Raw genomic sequence first — 16,663 nt, 5'->3', positions numbered from 1 at the left:
TTAATAATGGAATGTGAATATGGAGAAAAATAAGATGCAAAAATCATGTTCATTTGTTTTATCACAATTTTAATTTTTTAATTAAACTATATTATAAAAGTTTTTTTTTAAATCAATTTATCTAAATTAATTATCCAATCAAAATATTTTTATCATTTTTAAAACAATAAAAAGTTACAGTTAAAACAGCTTAAACATCAAAATAGATATAAAACTTAATAATGCTTAGATAGCTTTAATCTGAAATTACCTTCTCTAATCGCTGTAAATGGAATTCCTTCTTCTTCTTGTAAACGTATTTCCTTCATTGCAACCATTATATGGTGTGATCTATAAGTAAAAAAAATAAAATAAAATGAAATATGTTTCATATATGTACAAAAGAAGAATTTATTTTGCCACTTATAAATATTTAAACTATAAATTATAAACTAAGGTGCATAATTTTGTTTTATATTAAAATGAAGACTTACCTGCTAACCCCCTTATATACAGTAGCATATGATCCCTCCCCAAGTCTTTCAAGTTTCATATATTGATCTAGTTTTCCATACGGCTTAGATGAACGCTAAAATATTTTAAATACGTTCATATTTATACCTCTCTGTCTTTATATATATATATATATATATATATATATATATATATATATATATATATATATATATGTATATATATATGTATATATATATATATATATATATATATATATATATATATATATATATATATATATATATATTTACATATATATTTACATATATATATACATAAATATATATATATATATATATATATATATATATATATATATATATATATATATATATATATATATATATATATAAACAAAACAATAAATGCATGTTTAGATAAGCACTATGAGATCACACTGAAATAGCCTGCTGCCTGGGGCTTCTGTACATACACTTTTTATCTTATAGCCTGTAGCTGCAAATAAATGCTGCTACATCAACTGAGGGTTTTGCATAAGGAAATAATCTTTTCTTTTACTATTCTTCATTTTTTTAATACTTTTTCTGAAAAAGTTGTATGCTACAAAAAGACGAATTCTATTAAGATAAGCAATACTAGTAAGCATATGCTAATCTAAATACGAATTTATACTCACTATATATATATATATATATATATATATATATATATATATATATATATATATATATATATATATATATATATATATATATATATATATATAATGTATGTATATAAACTACTACAAACTTAAATTAACAAAATCCTAATATACAACACTCGGAATTAAGAAAAATGAGGTTGGCAATTTATTGTCAACCTCAAACTGTTAGAGGTTGGCAATAATTTGCCAACCTCAAACATGTCCAGTAACCCCTTTGTGCCAAAAAATATTTGACACAAAGGGGTTACTGAAAAACATAAAAATGAGGTCGGCGATTTTTTGCTATCCTCAAACACTTTGAGGTCGGCAGTTAGGTTGGTATTGCTGAATGCCAACCCTAATTCCGAGGGCTGAATATATTCTGCTCACCTAAATAGTCTGCTAGAATTTTATAACTGAATAAAAATTATGATTTGAAAATGAATATTTAATACATTATTCTTAATCAATGCATTCTATAACATCCATGGGCATTAAAATATTTGACACTATGCGGTGGTTTATTATGCATGTTGTAAAAAGTTTATGGCTTAACTGAACATTTTAGAAAACAATTTCAAAGAATAGTTAAAATTTAATGATTGTCGAAGATGAAAACTGAACAATTGCCTCGTGTATATTATGGTTATTTAATGTTGAAAAATTTCCATGCCTAATTACTTGAAGAAAAGATAAAAAAATTTAGTAATTTATTTTAGCTACTTTGAATTTCATCTACTCTTACAATATTGTCATTAGTGTTGAATTTTATTTTTGAAGAATATATTTTTTAGTCTATTGATAAAATGGTTGTAAATATTTTTTTTAAAAAACTTGATTTAAAAAAAAATATTTGCAATTATTTAAATAAGTTTTTTGAAAAACTTGATTGAAAATCAAGTTTTATAAAAACTCTGTGGTGGCTCTCAGAAAGGCTGATCCCAACAACAGCTATAAAATATCAAAGTATTAACAGTGTCATTTGGTGCATGGAAAGTGCCCCTGTTAGTGCTTTTAGTGTGGATTGTCAAGGCTACATAAGGAGTTCTTGTTACAACTTTGGGTTAATTAGCAGAACTGAGACAATTGATAGCAAAAATTTTTTCATCTAGTTTTTTTTCCTTAAACATCAGTGCTTTGGAATTCTTTCCAAAGCACTTTATGTCTTACAATTTACAAGTCTTTTGTTTACTGCTTTTTGCTTATTAACTTTATTATTTATTTTCTCTGTGTTAACTAACCAACTGTTAACTCTCTGCTAACTAACCAACTAACTAATTGAGTAGTGGTTGCTTGCAGCCTTGTTTGGAATGAATTAATTAAAAAAAAAAGGTTTTTAAAACATAATATTTTGATACAATTACAGTTCCCTTAAAACAATTATAATTTTTATAAATTTTACAAACAAAAATATTTTTTATTTCTGCTAAATTTTATAACCTACAAATAAAAAACTCATTAAAAAAAGTTTTAAATGAATTTTTTAAATGATTTCGTATCTAGGAAACTAATTAACTTGTTTAATTAGTTATAACGTTTGTTTAAATTCAAAAACTAAGTTGAGGTATTATTAAAAACCTTGCAGATGAATATTTACAGCAACTAACATTAATGCAGACTATAAGGCGTGCAGAATATACTAGTACTCTACATTTAGAAATAAAAGATTTAAAAACCTTTTACCGCAAATGATGGTGGTGTTGTAATAGCTCTGTAAGTTTTAACTTCACACTCTGTTTTATCTTGTAGAAGAGATTTCGATCGACCTTTTAACACATGTTCATTATTTTCAAAAAAATTTTGCATTGAAAAACCTTTAAACAATGATGTTGTTTTCTCTGGTTTGTGTATATTATCACTATGTTCCATCTGATAAATAATTCAGTTAATAATAATTATTTAAAATATAATTTAAAAAAATGTAATTGTTAAATTATATTAATAAAGAAGAGTTGTATATTATTTAACTTTTTTTATTTATTTGCATTTTTTGGTTTAAACAGAAAACATATCATTGTATTATAAAATATAAATTAAGTATAAAATATATGCATTTAGAGGGAGTACAAGAAAATACTATGTACAAAAACTTATTTTTTATTTAAAAGTACATAAAAATTAGCTCTATACATTTTAACTTCACACTGCTTTATATTATAAAAGAAATTTCTCATCACATCGTTCTTACAGGTCCTTATAATAACAAAAATCTCCATAATCATATTTTTGCTTTATTTTTTAAGTAAACAAAACATATAGAAACTCAGTAATTTGTCATTATTTTGTTAGATCATTACTTAACAAACCTTTTATGTCTATTATCATTCCTCACTATTTTAATTGGCATATTTAGTATTTGTTTTAGATTTTAAAATTTCAATTAATTAGCAGTTAAAACTAAACAGTTAAAAATTTATCTGCTAAATTCAATTTATTAATTTTTCAAGAAATTAAAACTGTAAATATATGGATAAACTCCTTAATTAAATCATCAATAATATGGAAAAAATATCAACTTTAACAACTTAAACAAAAAGATCTTTCCAGAAATGTGAAATACTATCATATAATTTAGTATATAAAAGCTACAGCATTAAAGTCTTCAACTTTTTTCAAAAATTAACTCTACGTAGCATGATGGTCGTAACGCTTCCTTTTAACAACTTCTGAACAAAACAACTTCGTCAGACTTTATGCAGTGAACAGCATAGTAAAAAAAAAATCATCTGGTGTGTGTACTTAGTACATATTGATGTAATTACATGCTGAGTTTCATAGTTTTTACTTGAAGTTTTACAAGCATTTTTATTTTTATTTTTTGCTGTGACGGTCATAACAAAAATTCCAATGCTCAAAAACAACAAATAAAACAATGCAATCAATGATGTAAGAAAAAAAGTATAAATGATTATTAACAACCATGTATATTATGATAAAAAATTGCAATATAACATTATCAAAGTTCTCAATTATGGATATGTGATACGATTTTTAACGCTACACAACAGGACTGTAGATAAGCATCAAAACATGTTTATAATACATTTTATGCAACTTTAAAACCATGGTATGGTATGATAAAATGATTTTTTTTAATAACTTTTTTGCTTAAAAGTATTTTTAAATAGTTAAAAAAAAAAGAAGAGTTTAGGAGTTATAGTTGGAGAAGAAAATGTGTTTGTGAAGTGGCAAATTGGAATAGTTTTATTAAATCAATTTTAGTAATTTTAATGTTTTTATTATGGAGCAAAATTAAATTGACTGCAATTTCAATGGTTTCTTGAAGCGGAGCATTGGTGTATAAGCTTGTTACATCGTATGATACTAAAAAATATTTATGGAGATCGACTTGACTAATTTCTCTAACGAAGGAAAATGAATCTTTTGTACAAAATTCAGGAGACAATTAATCATTAAGAAAATTGGCAAGTTAGTAGTTATAGGTTCCGATAGATGATACAATGGATCTAAAGTATATATATATCTATATCTATATCTTTATCTATATATATATATATATATACATATATATATATATATATATATATATATATATATATATATATATATATATATATATATATATATATATATATATATATATATATATATATACATATATATATATGTATATATATATATATATATATATATATATATATACATATATATATATGTATATATATATATATATATATGTATATGTATATATATATATATGTATATATGTATATATATATATATATATATGTATATATATATATATATATATATATATATATATATATATATATATATATATATATATATATATATATATATATATATATATGTAGGCCTCAGCGGGAAGCGAGAGCTTTAGCTCTTGTCCACGCTTTCCAAGAATAGATTACAGGAACAATGACCTCGCAAAAGTATAGATTTTTCATATAAAAAAAAATAACTCGAATAAAAAAGACAGATTAAGTTTCAGATTTTTTTTGCTTAGAAAATGTGATTTTGTTTTTTTTGTGAAATGTGCATGCTTACATGAAAAGTGTTTGCTTACAAAATGTGATTGTTTTTATTTGCGTAACAACTGATTTTTTTTATAGTGCTTGAGATTGATGTTAACTATACTTGTTAACTTATTTACTTTGTCAACTTAATAATATAAGCTATTTTATACTGCAGCAATTGGTTTGTTTTTAGTAGAGCAGAACTTTATTATAACAAATGTGAATATAAATATTACATAATTATAATATAAAGTTATAGTAGAATTAGATTTTTTTTCTTTTTAAACACAGATAGGCAGTGTAGAGAGATTTCTTTTTCTAAAAACCTTGGTGTGAAATATAATATAACTATAATATTAATGACAATATGGTCAAGTTTGCAAAGTTGTTTTTAAAAGAAAAGAACTACTTTTATAAATAAAATGAAAAACGTCATTTTAAAAAATAAAATAATATAATTGCATAATATATTGCAATGCTTTTAAAAGGCATGCTTGTTGCAAAAAATTAAAAAGAGCACCAATTGAAATGCTAATGTTTTTAATTAGATTGCACCAGCTGATAAATATAAAACTATTACACTCTAAATTATATTGATAAAATATAAAATTATTTAACTGATAAAATATAAAATTATTACACTATAAATTATTGTATTATAATTTTTATTTTATGTAATAAATTATATATTATATATATTAATTACATTAACATATTATGCACTTCTATTGTTGTAATATTTCTTTAAATGCCTACATTCTAATACAATAAGAAAATATAAAACATTTTTTATAGGCAATAAAAACTTTTATAGCTTTTTGTCAAGTTTTTTATCAAATAAATAATGTTGTTATTAAATAAATGAAGAGAGTGAAAACCCAAGTCAACGGTTGTTTAAAGAACTTTTTACGGCGCTAGAGTAAAAACTTAAAGTCAACGCTTGTTTAAAGAATTTTTCATGTCAATGCTTAAAAAAGTTTAAAGAATTTTTCATGGCGCAATAAGTGATGCCTGTTATGTATATACTCTTGTAACATTAATGTTAAAAACATATGCTTGTCACGAGTATAAAACCAAACTTTGAATTTAATTGGCATATTTTTTAATGAATAAATAGTTATTAAAGTTGATATTTTCGTCCGTATTATTGGTGATTTAATTAAGATTTTTAATTAATTTTGTTTATTAAGTCATGTTGTTCATATTGCTGCCTATCATTAGTTACTTCAATTTTTCTAAACAATAATGTCAATAATTGATTAACAGGAGTTTGTCCATATATTTACAATTTTAATTTCTTAAAAAAAATTTCAACTGATTTTAACAGATAAATTTTTAACTGTTTAGTTTTAACTGCTAGTTAAATTGCAATTTTAAAATCTAATACAAATACTAAATACTCCAAGGCACTCTTTTTCTTTAGATAAGTGGATAACTTTATCTTATAATAATAAAGTAGACGATTACTTACACCATTGATTTGATGATTTGCGTCCTTACTCAATGATAATGCTGAAACAAAAACATAAACCTTTTGAAAATCTTTAATGGTTTAAAAAAATAACAAAAAACAATGAGTAATAAAAAAATAATAATAAATAAAATATTAAATAACAGTTACAAATAAAAAAAATTAAATTTATATTTTGTTTTTAAGATTTTACAAATTTTAAAGAAAAAAATTTCATAAAAAACATGTTGTTGAACAGACAATTTTATCATTGTAACTGGTGACAGATCTGTTATGGAATTAAGAATAGACATCTAACGCTTTAAATATAAGATACTTTTTTAATTATTTCTTAATTATTTCAAATAAAAAAAATCATCATCACCTAGAAAGTAACTTCTAAATGCAGCAAATATTGATACAATAAAAAATTATTTATATATAAATATTTAATATTTAAAATAATGAAATATAAGAAATAATTAAAACATGTTGCATAACTATTGTCAGGTAGTGAAACACTTATTTTATTAAAGTTTCCTAATGCTTTTACATTTTCCTTCAAGTCGACAATCTAATGTCTGTCAACAATCCAATGTCTGTCAACAATCTAATGTCTGTCAACAATCCTAATGTCTGTCAACCATAAGTGTTTATAATATATACAGCTACTAACAACTACTAAAAAAAAAGGAAGTTCTACAAGAAGAAATATTTGGGATGAGAATTTTTTTGGTATGAGATCATAACTGTGTATCTAATGCTGCATTTATATATAAGAGCTGCAATAGCACAGCTTATCTGACCACGCATATAATATTTTGCTTTAAAAACATGGCCACGACTCTATATATGTTTTGATTTGTGTGTGCATCAAAAATGCATCAAAAAATGCACATATATAAAATGTAAATAATTTGTATAAGTTTTTTAAAAACATTATGAATATAACTTTATTTTTACATATAAACAATAGAATAAAAATTAGTGTGATTTTAAAGAGCTTAATTGTAAAAACTTGATTAATACTGTTTGCTTGTTGGACACATCGTGGATAAACATTTAAAAAATTTTTAATTGATTAGAGTGCTACATTCAAAAGTTATAAGTCATGCTTTTTTTTTCCTTAAAATTTCTTATTTGAATCAATTGAAGAGTGTTTATTTATAAAAACTAAAGTTAGTGGGCACTTATTTTTAGTGGGCACTCATTTTCCATAAAAACAAATTAAAATTATTTTTTTGTCTTTTTAAAACTTAAAAGTTAACAAAATAAATAACTGCATTGAATTAAATAATATTATTTGTTACAAATAAATAATTACAAATAAAAAACTATAAATGTTTATTAAAAAAATATATAATTGTTTATTGAAATAATATATATAAATGTTTATATTAAAAAAAAAAATGTTTAACCTTATAACCCCAATTGATAAAAACTTTTAATCCCCTTTTTATAATACTGTTTTTTTAATTTCAAAGTGATTAAAATAATTTACATAAGTCTTGAATACAAATTGTATGACACTAAACATCTTTAAATTAAAGTTAAAATTTTTTTTTAGTCATTAGGACAACAAACTAAATTATCAAAATTAAAAGAAATTAAATTTCTTAAACAATAAATTAATTTTACTGAACTTTTTTTAGTCAATGTTATAAAATCTCTCTCTGTTAGATCTTAATAGATTGAACTTTGCATAAAATATGCATCAAAGGTACCTAACAGAGATCATCTCTGCATGGCCACATTATTTTCCAAAAAAAAGAAGACTTTTCATAAATTTAATATAAAAACCTTGATGCTCTTCTAAAATACTAAGAAAACTTTCTAAATAGAAAATAGAAAAGTAGAAACATTTGCATTATTACAAATATCAAATGAAACTCTTCTCATTTTTAATGAGGTATGTGACATTGGTATAAAACTGTGGTGGCTTTGTGTCCCAGGTATTGTAGGTATTAATGATATCATTCTTCCAAACTGAACTTTGTAATAATTGTTTCAATAGAAACTTTGTCAACTAAAACAAATGATCCTTTGACGCATTAAGCACTTATACTCAACACGTCAAAGGATCACAAATTATGCTTGATGTATCAATAGGGTTGTTAAGTGGCTTGTGAATAAAGACATTTTACCATTCTACAAACTCCTTTACAAGGTAAAGTTATTTATTTCCAAAAAAGTTCCTTTTTTATAGCATTTTTTATAAGCTTGAGAGGTGAGCATCCCTTGCAATACTTAAATTAAGATTTTTAAGGCTGTCAACATAAATTTCTTTTTCTTGGGTTTCATTTCCATTTGTATCATAGTGTTTTTTTGCAACTAGATAAGAGTTTCATTTGATGCTGATAACACTTACTTGGAACAGGAATACTATTTATCTTCTACAATACCTGGAAGACAAAATCATCACACTTTTATACTGTCACTTAAATTAGAAATAAAAATACTAATGTCACTTAAATTAAAAATAACATTATATAATTCAATCCAATTATTTATTTTGTTAACTTCTGCGTTTTAAAAAGACAAAAAATAATATTAATTTGTTTTTATGTAAAGTTTACCTGACATTTTAAGACTATTTTTTGGGATTATAAATAAGAATCCATTAACTTTTTTATTTTTTATTAATAAACATTTTTCGATTGATGTGTATAAAAAAAAAGTGCTAAATGATGCTATACATCATTCGAATCTACTAAATATGCTATACATCGGGGATCAAAAATCTTGATCTGGCTCACTTTGATGACCTTTGAATGCTACTCAAATAATATAAAAAAAAAAGTTTATCAAAATATGTGTAGAGCAACAAGCGAATTGTATTAATCTAGTTTTTAAGATTAAGCTCTTTAAAACTCAAAAACTTTCATATTCAAAACAAAAATATCAACTTTAGCCCGCCATTATGGAAAGAGCTAAGGTGTCAAATTTTAACCTTTTTTGTTTTTCTAAAACTATCCATGCATACTTGCTTTCTTAAAACAACTAAAGTGTAAAATCAACTTGTTCAAAAGTTATCAACTGTTAAAAAAAATGAAAAAAACTATTTTGATTGAACAATGAAATTTTATGCAAAACAACTGCTTAAATAGAGTTTTCTTGAAAATTTGTATTAGAAATCTGAGAGGGTCCATGAGAGACCTTGGCATGGAATGTCTCAGTTGTAACAGTTCAGAAAAACAAATTAGTTTTAATTAAAATTAGTAAAAAGAAATTTTAATTGAAAACCTTATTTTATTATTATTAAACTAAAAAGTCAGTAGAATTAACTTTAGTCCAACTAAATTAATTTTAGTCCAACTAAATTAATTTTAGTCCAACTAAATTAATTTTAGTCCAACTAAATTTTATCAACTAATTTTAGTAAATTTTGTTTATATCTTAAGTTTCTGTTCTAATGACAAAGGTTTTATAAAAAACTCATTATAAAACTAGGACCTTACAAATGTTTGTATTTGATTTGAAACTCTAATGCAAATTCAAACCTAAATGTAAATGATCAAAAAAAAAAAAAAGAAAAACTAAATTTTCTAAAGGTCTTAAATGGCCACAACCTCATGCCTTTGGTACATTTAGTTATTGAATGTTATCATCCTGATAACAAAAAATAATTCTATTATTAAAAAAATTAATTAAAAATAAATATTATATATATATTTTTTAATTTTATTTAGGTGCCTCAAGAAGTCCTTATGGTCTTATCACAAAGCACTGTGGATGAGCATTTAAATGGAAGTTCATGCCTCTTTCCGAACCGATGTCGCAAAAGTTGCCCAGAGGTGGGGTTTGAACCATGGATTCTTTGCGATTGAAACCACAAAAAATCACGGTTCTTTGTGGATTCTTTGTAGCAAGTGCACTAACACTGCACCACGGCTGCTCTGCTCTCTATGAAACAATCAAAACATTTATAGATAACAGCTTATAACTTATTGCAGATGGATTGTTTTAGAATTTTTTTAATTGCAAATGAATTTTTGCAACTTTGGTGCAGCAACCTATCTGCAAACGATGCAACTAAAAGAGCAATATTTAAAACTGACAATGTAAAACCAAAACAAAAAAATAAAGACAAAAAAATTACTTGATCTAAATGTGGATGACAATCTTTTGGAAAGTTTATGTACTCTTGATCGAGATGGCTTTTCTTGCAATTCGTCTAAACAAAAACATTTTTTCATAGGTTTGATGAAAAAAAATAAAAAAGTAAATTAACCATTATTATAGTATTATATATTTGACTTTATAATATTTTAAGATGGATATTATATATATATATATATATATATATATATATATATATATATATATATATATATATATATATATATATATATATATATATATACATATATATATATATATATATATAGGTTGACTGTTAACTGTTTAATGAGCAATTTGAGGCACAAACAATTTTCATATTTTAAAAATTATACTTAAGCTGAAGAATATAAAGTTGTTTTTATTTATTTTCAAAAAGGCATTTTGGCATGTTGGCATTTTTTTAGAAATTAATTTTGATCCAATTATTTTGTGCAATATATCATGTGGTTCATATTGTTACATATAAGTTAAATTAAAACAATACTTCTAAACAATGTCAATGATTGGTTAATGGAAATTTACCATGTATTACTCACATGATTTCTTTTTAACATTTTATTTGGTTAAAATAATTTTAAAATCAATTTTAAAACATGAGTTATGTTCTAAATAAAATTAAGAAACCCTAAGCAGCAGCAGAAAAATTTTATAAAAGAGATACTAAAAATATAATCGCAAGTCAAGAAATAAGAAATACAGATGAATCATCTACAGCACTTCATTCACCTTGTGATCAAACTATTGAAACTCCAACGGAAAAGAGGATGTGTTTGATTAAGAGCTTCATAAAAAAGAATGAAGAGGTGTGACCAAAATTAATTTTATAGAAAAAATCCTTTTAATACAAATTTTATGTTTGACTGTAAAGTAAGTGAAATCAGCATTTGAGAGATTAGGGGTTGTCCACGCAATTTTTGACCATTTTAGACCCCTCCCCCCTCATCACAAAAACGTAACAGTTAACTAACAAGTTCCGTATGAGTCGTCACAAAACCACTAACCCCTCCCCCCCTCCCTAAAGCGTGATGCAATTTATGGACGACCCTTTAAAGAATATCTAAAGGATGCAGGAGGTATGTAGAGTTGTGCAAATATCGAACCCATGATATAGATTCCTCACCTTAATCAGATCTTTTAGATTGTTAATTGTTCTTAATTTACTGTAATAAAACAAATTTTTTTATTGATTAGTTTTACTTGCTCCGGAGTGGCTCCAGAACTGAGGTAAACTTTGCAATTTATTAGATATATGGTTCCATGAAGGTGAAAGATTAATACAGCAGCACATAAAATAGAGGACTGGTAATACTGTTGCTATACATCAATATAAAAATATCAACATTGATTATGATTAGCAGTAAAAGAATGATATTTTTTGGTGTTGAAATTTACTTATCACTGCAAGCCTCGAGCTTTGTAACAAAGGAGAAATAACATTCAAGATCAACTCTCTGCTCTAATCATGATTAATCATGGTTGTATTATAAACATATAGAGCCATTTAAGAGGTTGTAAGGAAAATCATTAATACAAATAAGAAATGACACCAAAGATAGAACCTTGTGGTACTCCAGAGGTTACTGGAAATATAGTAAAGTGTTAAAAAACTTTACAAGATAAATCATATAAGGATACTTATGGTGAGGACCAGCATGTCATTCTATATAAAAAGTCTATGATTTGCAAAGACCAATGCAGAATAAAAATTTTCCATTATTTGGGTTAACATACGAGCAGTAGAATGAGAGGTTCAAAATCCTTATTAATGATCAGAAAGTAAGATAGTAGATTCAAGATGAGAGATTAAATGTTTGTTTATTCAAGATTCAAAAACCTTGTTTATTATAGTAAGAAGACTAATGGGACAGTAGTTAGACAAGTCAAATCACTCTCCAGAACTTTTGCAAACTAGGATAACAGATGCCACTTTCCACCAGGCTGGTAAACTTATCAGAAATTAAGTTGCTGAACTTAAAGGGATCCCAAACCTCCAGGACATGTTGTGTTCATATTAAAGTGAATGATAAAAAAAAATGTTTGGACTAAATTTTTTTTATTAAAAAAAAAGAATAAATGTATACCAAGAAAAACTAACTTTTCTATTTTAGTCTCTTTTTTATTAAAATTTTTTTATTTTAGTCAAAGCTTGCCTTCTCTGTTTTGTTGTAGGCCTAAAAGTCAGCATAATATACGCCGCAATCTACAGACTTGATAATTTATTTAAGTGCATTTTATTCCTAAGAGTTTTAGTACATGATATCATTAATTTTTTTTGTTTGCCTAAGAGATTGATTAAGTAAACAAACAAAAAAGTCAATGACGCCATGTACTAAAACTCTTCGGAATATAATACACTTGAATAAATTATCAAGTCTATAGATTGCGGAGTATATTATGCTGATTTTTAGGCCTACAATAAAATGGAGAAGACGAGCTTCGACTAAAATAAAAAAGTTAGCTTTTCTTGGTATTCATTTATTCTTTTGCTTTAATCAAAAAAAAATTAGCCTAAACTTTTTTTTTATCATTCTCTTTAATATGAACACAACATGTCTCAAAGGTTTGGGATCTCTTTAAGTTGAGATATTAGCAGTTCATAGTGTTTGACTCAAAGACCTTGCTAATAATAGAAAGAAGGCTGATTGGATGATAATTCTTAAATGGTCAGACTGATATCCAGCATTTTTTTGAAGTAGGAACCAATCATGTCTTTTTCTAGTAGGTAAGACATTTAAATAAAACATAGCACTTATAAAATAGAGAGTATTGAAATTCTAGAGAACAATTTTGTAAGACTATGATAGAAATTGCTGGTAAGGTAGTTAATTAATTATTGTAAATAGTTGCATTTTTCTCCTATAATTTCTATTCATTAGACAAATTAAACTTTATTTACAATTGCAAGCTAAAGTTATTTTAGGGTTCATCAAAAAAAAAAAAAAAAAAGACTTTATATTTTATGATTTGTTGATGGTACAGCTGTAGCTGAAATTAACTATCAAATATTTCAACTGTTACAATTGAACAATTTGATAGTGATACTATTAGTTGTCATACGTACATGTAAACCCCAGTAGGTTAAGTTTAGTTTGCCAGTTGTATATGGAACATTTGTGTATAATATATGTATAATATAAGATATCTTTTAAAAATATTCTAACAACTAAAAAATGTTTTTAAGTTTTTTTCCACTTGAAAAAAACTTGTTTTTTTGCTTAGCTGTGGATTTAAACCAACAAAAACATTATAACGCTATCATTGAAGACAGCACACTTAATTACTGAGCTACTGAAAATGTAACAAAGTATAAAATAAATCAACTTATGAACTTTTTACATCAATGTTATTGTAACACTTTTCAAGCGGATAATCTAACTAATCTTTATCTATTAGGATCATCTTGATTCAAGGCATGGGTTTTGCTTGTGTTTCTGTTTTTATGACTAGGCAACTCATTTTATTATCTCCTGAGGGTACAGCTCTAAAACTCAGTTTTATGGTTCTGAGGCTGGCTGGTAGTTAGGTTTCCAGAACTCTGTGGTAGCTCTCAGAGAGGCTAACTCCATCAACAGCTGTAAAATATCAGAGAGCTAATAGTGCCATGTTGTCAATGGATGGTGTCCCTGTTCGTACTTTTGGTGTGCATAGTTGAGGCCACATTTGGAGCCCTTTGTAATGGTTAGGGTTTATTAATAGTAATGAGGCAATTGCTTGGGCTATTAAATAGTGTACTGAGTACTATCTATGCTTTGAGTCAAGTTCTTTTACAAATTTAAAAATGACTAAAGTACCAAAAAATTATAAAATACGTAAATGTAGGACTCCTTATGTGGCTTTGAAAATGCACACTAAAAGCATTAACAGGGACACAATCCGTGCACAACATGGCACTGTTAATACTCTGATATTTTACAGGTGTTAATGGAATCAGCGTGAGAGCTAAACTCTGTGGAGTTTGGGAAATCTTACTATCAGCCAGTCTCAGAACCATTTAACTGTGTTTTAGAGCTGTACTGTCATTAGGAGATAACATAAAGAGTTGCATAGCCATTATCAAGTAGGCACAAGCAAAAATCTATGAGTAGAGTCAAGAAGATCCAGCATTCATCATCCTAGGCTGGAAACAATGTAACACAGGTTCACATCTATGCCATATCTACCTAAGATAAATACTTTTATCGAGACACCATTTCAAGCCTTTACTCAATTAAGAGCCCTAAGGTTGGGGATTTTTAAGTCTGAGTTTGTTTCTCCTAGCCTTATTATTATTATTATTATTATTATTATTATTATTATTATTATTATTATTATTATTATCATTATTGTTATTATTGTTGTTATTGTGTATATATATATATATATATATATATATATATATATATATATATATATATATATATATATATATATATATATATAATATATATATATATATATATATATATATATATATATATATATGTAATGCGACTTCTGATACAGATGACATATTATTTCACTTTAAAAACAGTAAATTCAACAAAAAAGACTAAATCTTGTTGACAACCTTCGAACAAATGTTTTAAAATTCACATATTTGCAGCAATCATTTTGAGAAGGTAAATTTTATTGAGCTCTGCATAGAATTTCTTGGTGGTAATGAAGTAGGAGAGATTTACAAGCATATCATAAATAAACATTCTGGCACACTTAACAAAACCAGATGGATGGCAAAGTTAATTCAAGACTCAAGAGCTTCCTAATAACAAGCAACAACTAATTCAAACAACAATTTCATTAAATGAAATCACAAGACATCACCTTGCAATGACTTTAATTTTATCACCTAATGCTATAGCATAAAGTTGTCAAGCCAAGAGATATCATGAAATGAAATAAAAGCTTTCAGATGCTAATACTTGACTGCAAAGATGATAACTTATTAAGGAGCAAACCAACATTTTCTATAGGATTTAAGCCAGGAGAAGTTTGCTGCCAATCCATTATCAATAGTTAATAAATTAAATTGAATGTTTGTTTTTTTAATTTACTGAATAAAACATTAACTATTTTGGTTAGCATTGTCCTAATATATTTTGCTGACTTCAATTTTTAAAATACTTAAAGAAAAATAATAGAAAAAAAAAACTTTTTTTCTGTGATATTTTATATATGCACTATGTGATATATGTGATATATTTGATATATGTGATATATGTGATATATGTGATATTTTATATATGCACATTATATATGCAAAATACTTGGCTAAACCTTCAGTCAATATATATATATATATATATATATATTCATATATATATATATATATATATATATATATATATATATATATATATATATATATATATATATTATATATATATATATATATACATATATGAGCTATTCAAGACCGTTTTCGACAGCGTTGACCGTATTTTGGTTAAATTAAATATTAAAGACCTTTTTCTTTTTATGCATATATATATATATATATATATATATATATATATAAATATACAGTGCCGTGGCTTGTATATATACATATTTATAATATAACATAACATAATAAAATAAAATATATTATGTTTTATGTAATTTATATATGTATATATATATATATATATATATATATATATATATATATACATATATATATATATATATATATATAATATATATATATATATATATATATATATGCATATATATATATATATGCATATATATATATATTCTATATATATATATATATTCTATATATATATATATATAAATATATATATATAAATATATATATATATATATATATATATATATATATATATATATATATATATATATATATATATATATAATTACTGCTGATTCATCTGTCAACAAAAACATTAATGCTGACATCATTTTCATTTTTTATCATGTAAGTTAATAAGTACCTTCTTCCTGATTTAAATTTGACGGAACACTTGAAGC

The 16,663-nt window shown here is 24.7% G+C and overlaps 1 protein-coding gene across 3 annotated transcripts in view; it reads right to left on the bottom strand.

Annotated features, from left to right (window-relative positions):
- Window positions 1–16,663, bottom strand: part of LOC100214052 (cyclin-dependent kinase 14) — a 47,228-nt gene that overhangs the window by 29,357 nt on the left and 1,208 nt on the right. For all 3 annotated transcript variants that reach the window (XM_065799568.1, XM_065799569.1, XM_065799567.1), the window contains exons 2-7: window positions 16,627–16,663; window positions 10,689–10,763; window positions 6,611–6,651; window positions 2,825–3,010; window positions 474–568; window positions 251–330 (exon numbers count right to left, since the gene is read on the bottom strand). The exon at window positions 16,627–16,663 is cut by the window's right edge and continues 68 nt beyond it. In XM_065799568.1, the coding sequence (XP_065655640.1) occupies window positions 251–330; window positions 474–568; window positions 2,825–3,010; window positions 6,611–6,651; window positions 10,689–10,763; window positions 16,627–16,663 (514 nt within the window). The remainder of the gene's footprint in view (window positions 1–250; window positions 331–473; window positions 569–2,824; window positions 3,011–6,610; window positions 6,652–10,688; window positions 10,764–16,626) is intronic.

This window comes from Hydra vulgaris, chromosome 06, assembly GCF_038396675.1.
Source record: "Hydra vulgaris chromosome 06, alternate assembly HydraT2T_AEP".
In the NCBI taxonomy this organism is placed as follows: Eukaryota; Metazoa; Cnidaria; class Hydrozoa; order Anthoathecata; family Hydridae; genus Hydra; species Hydra vulgaris.
Note: the sequence above shows the minus strand (reverse complement) of the source record. Positions and strands in the feature narration are given on the sequence as shown.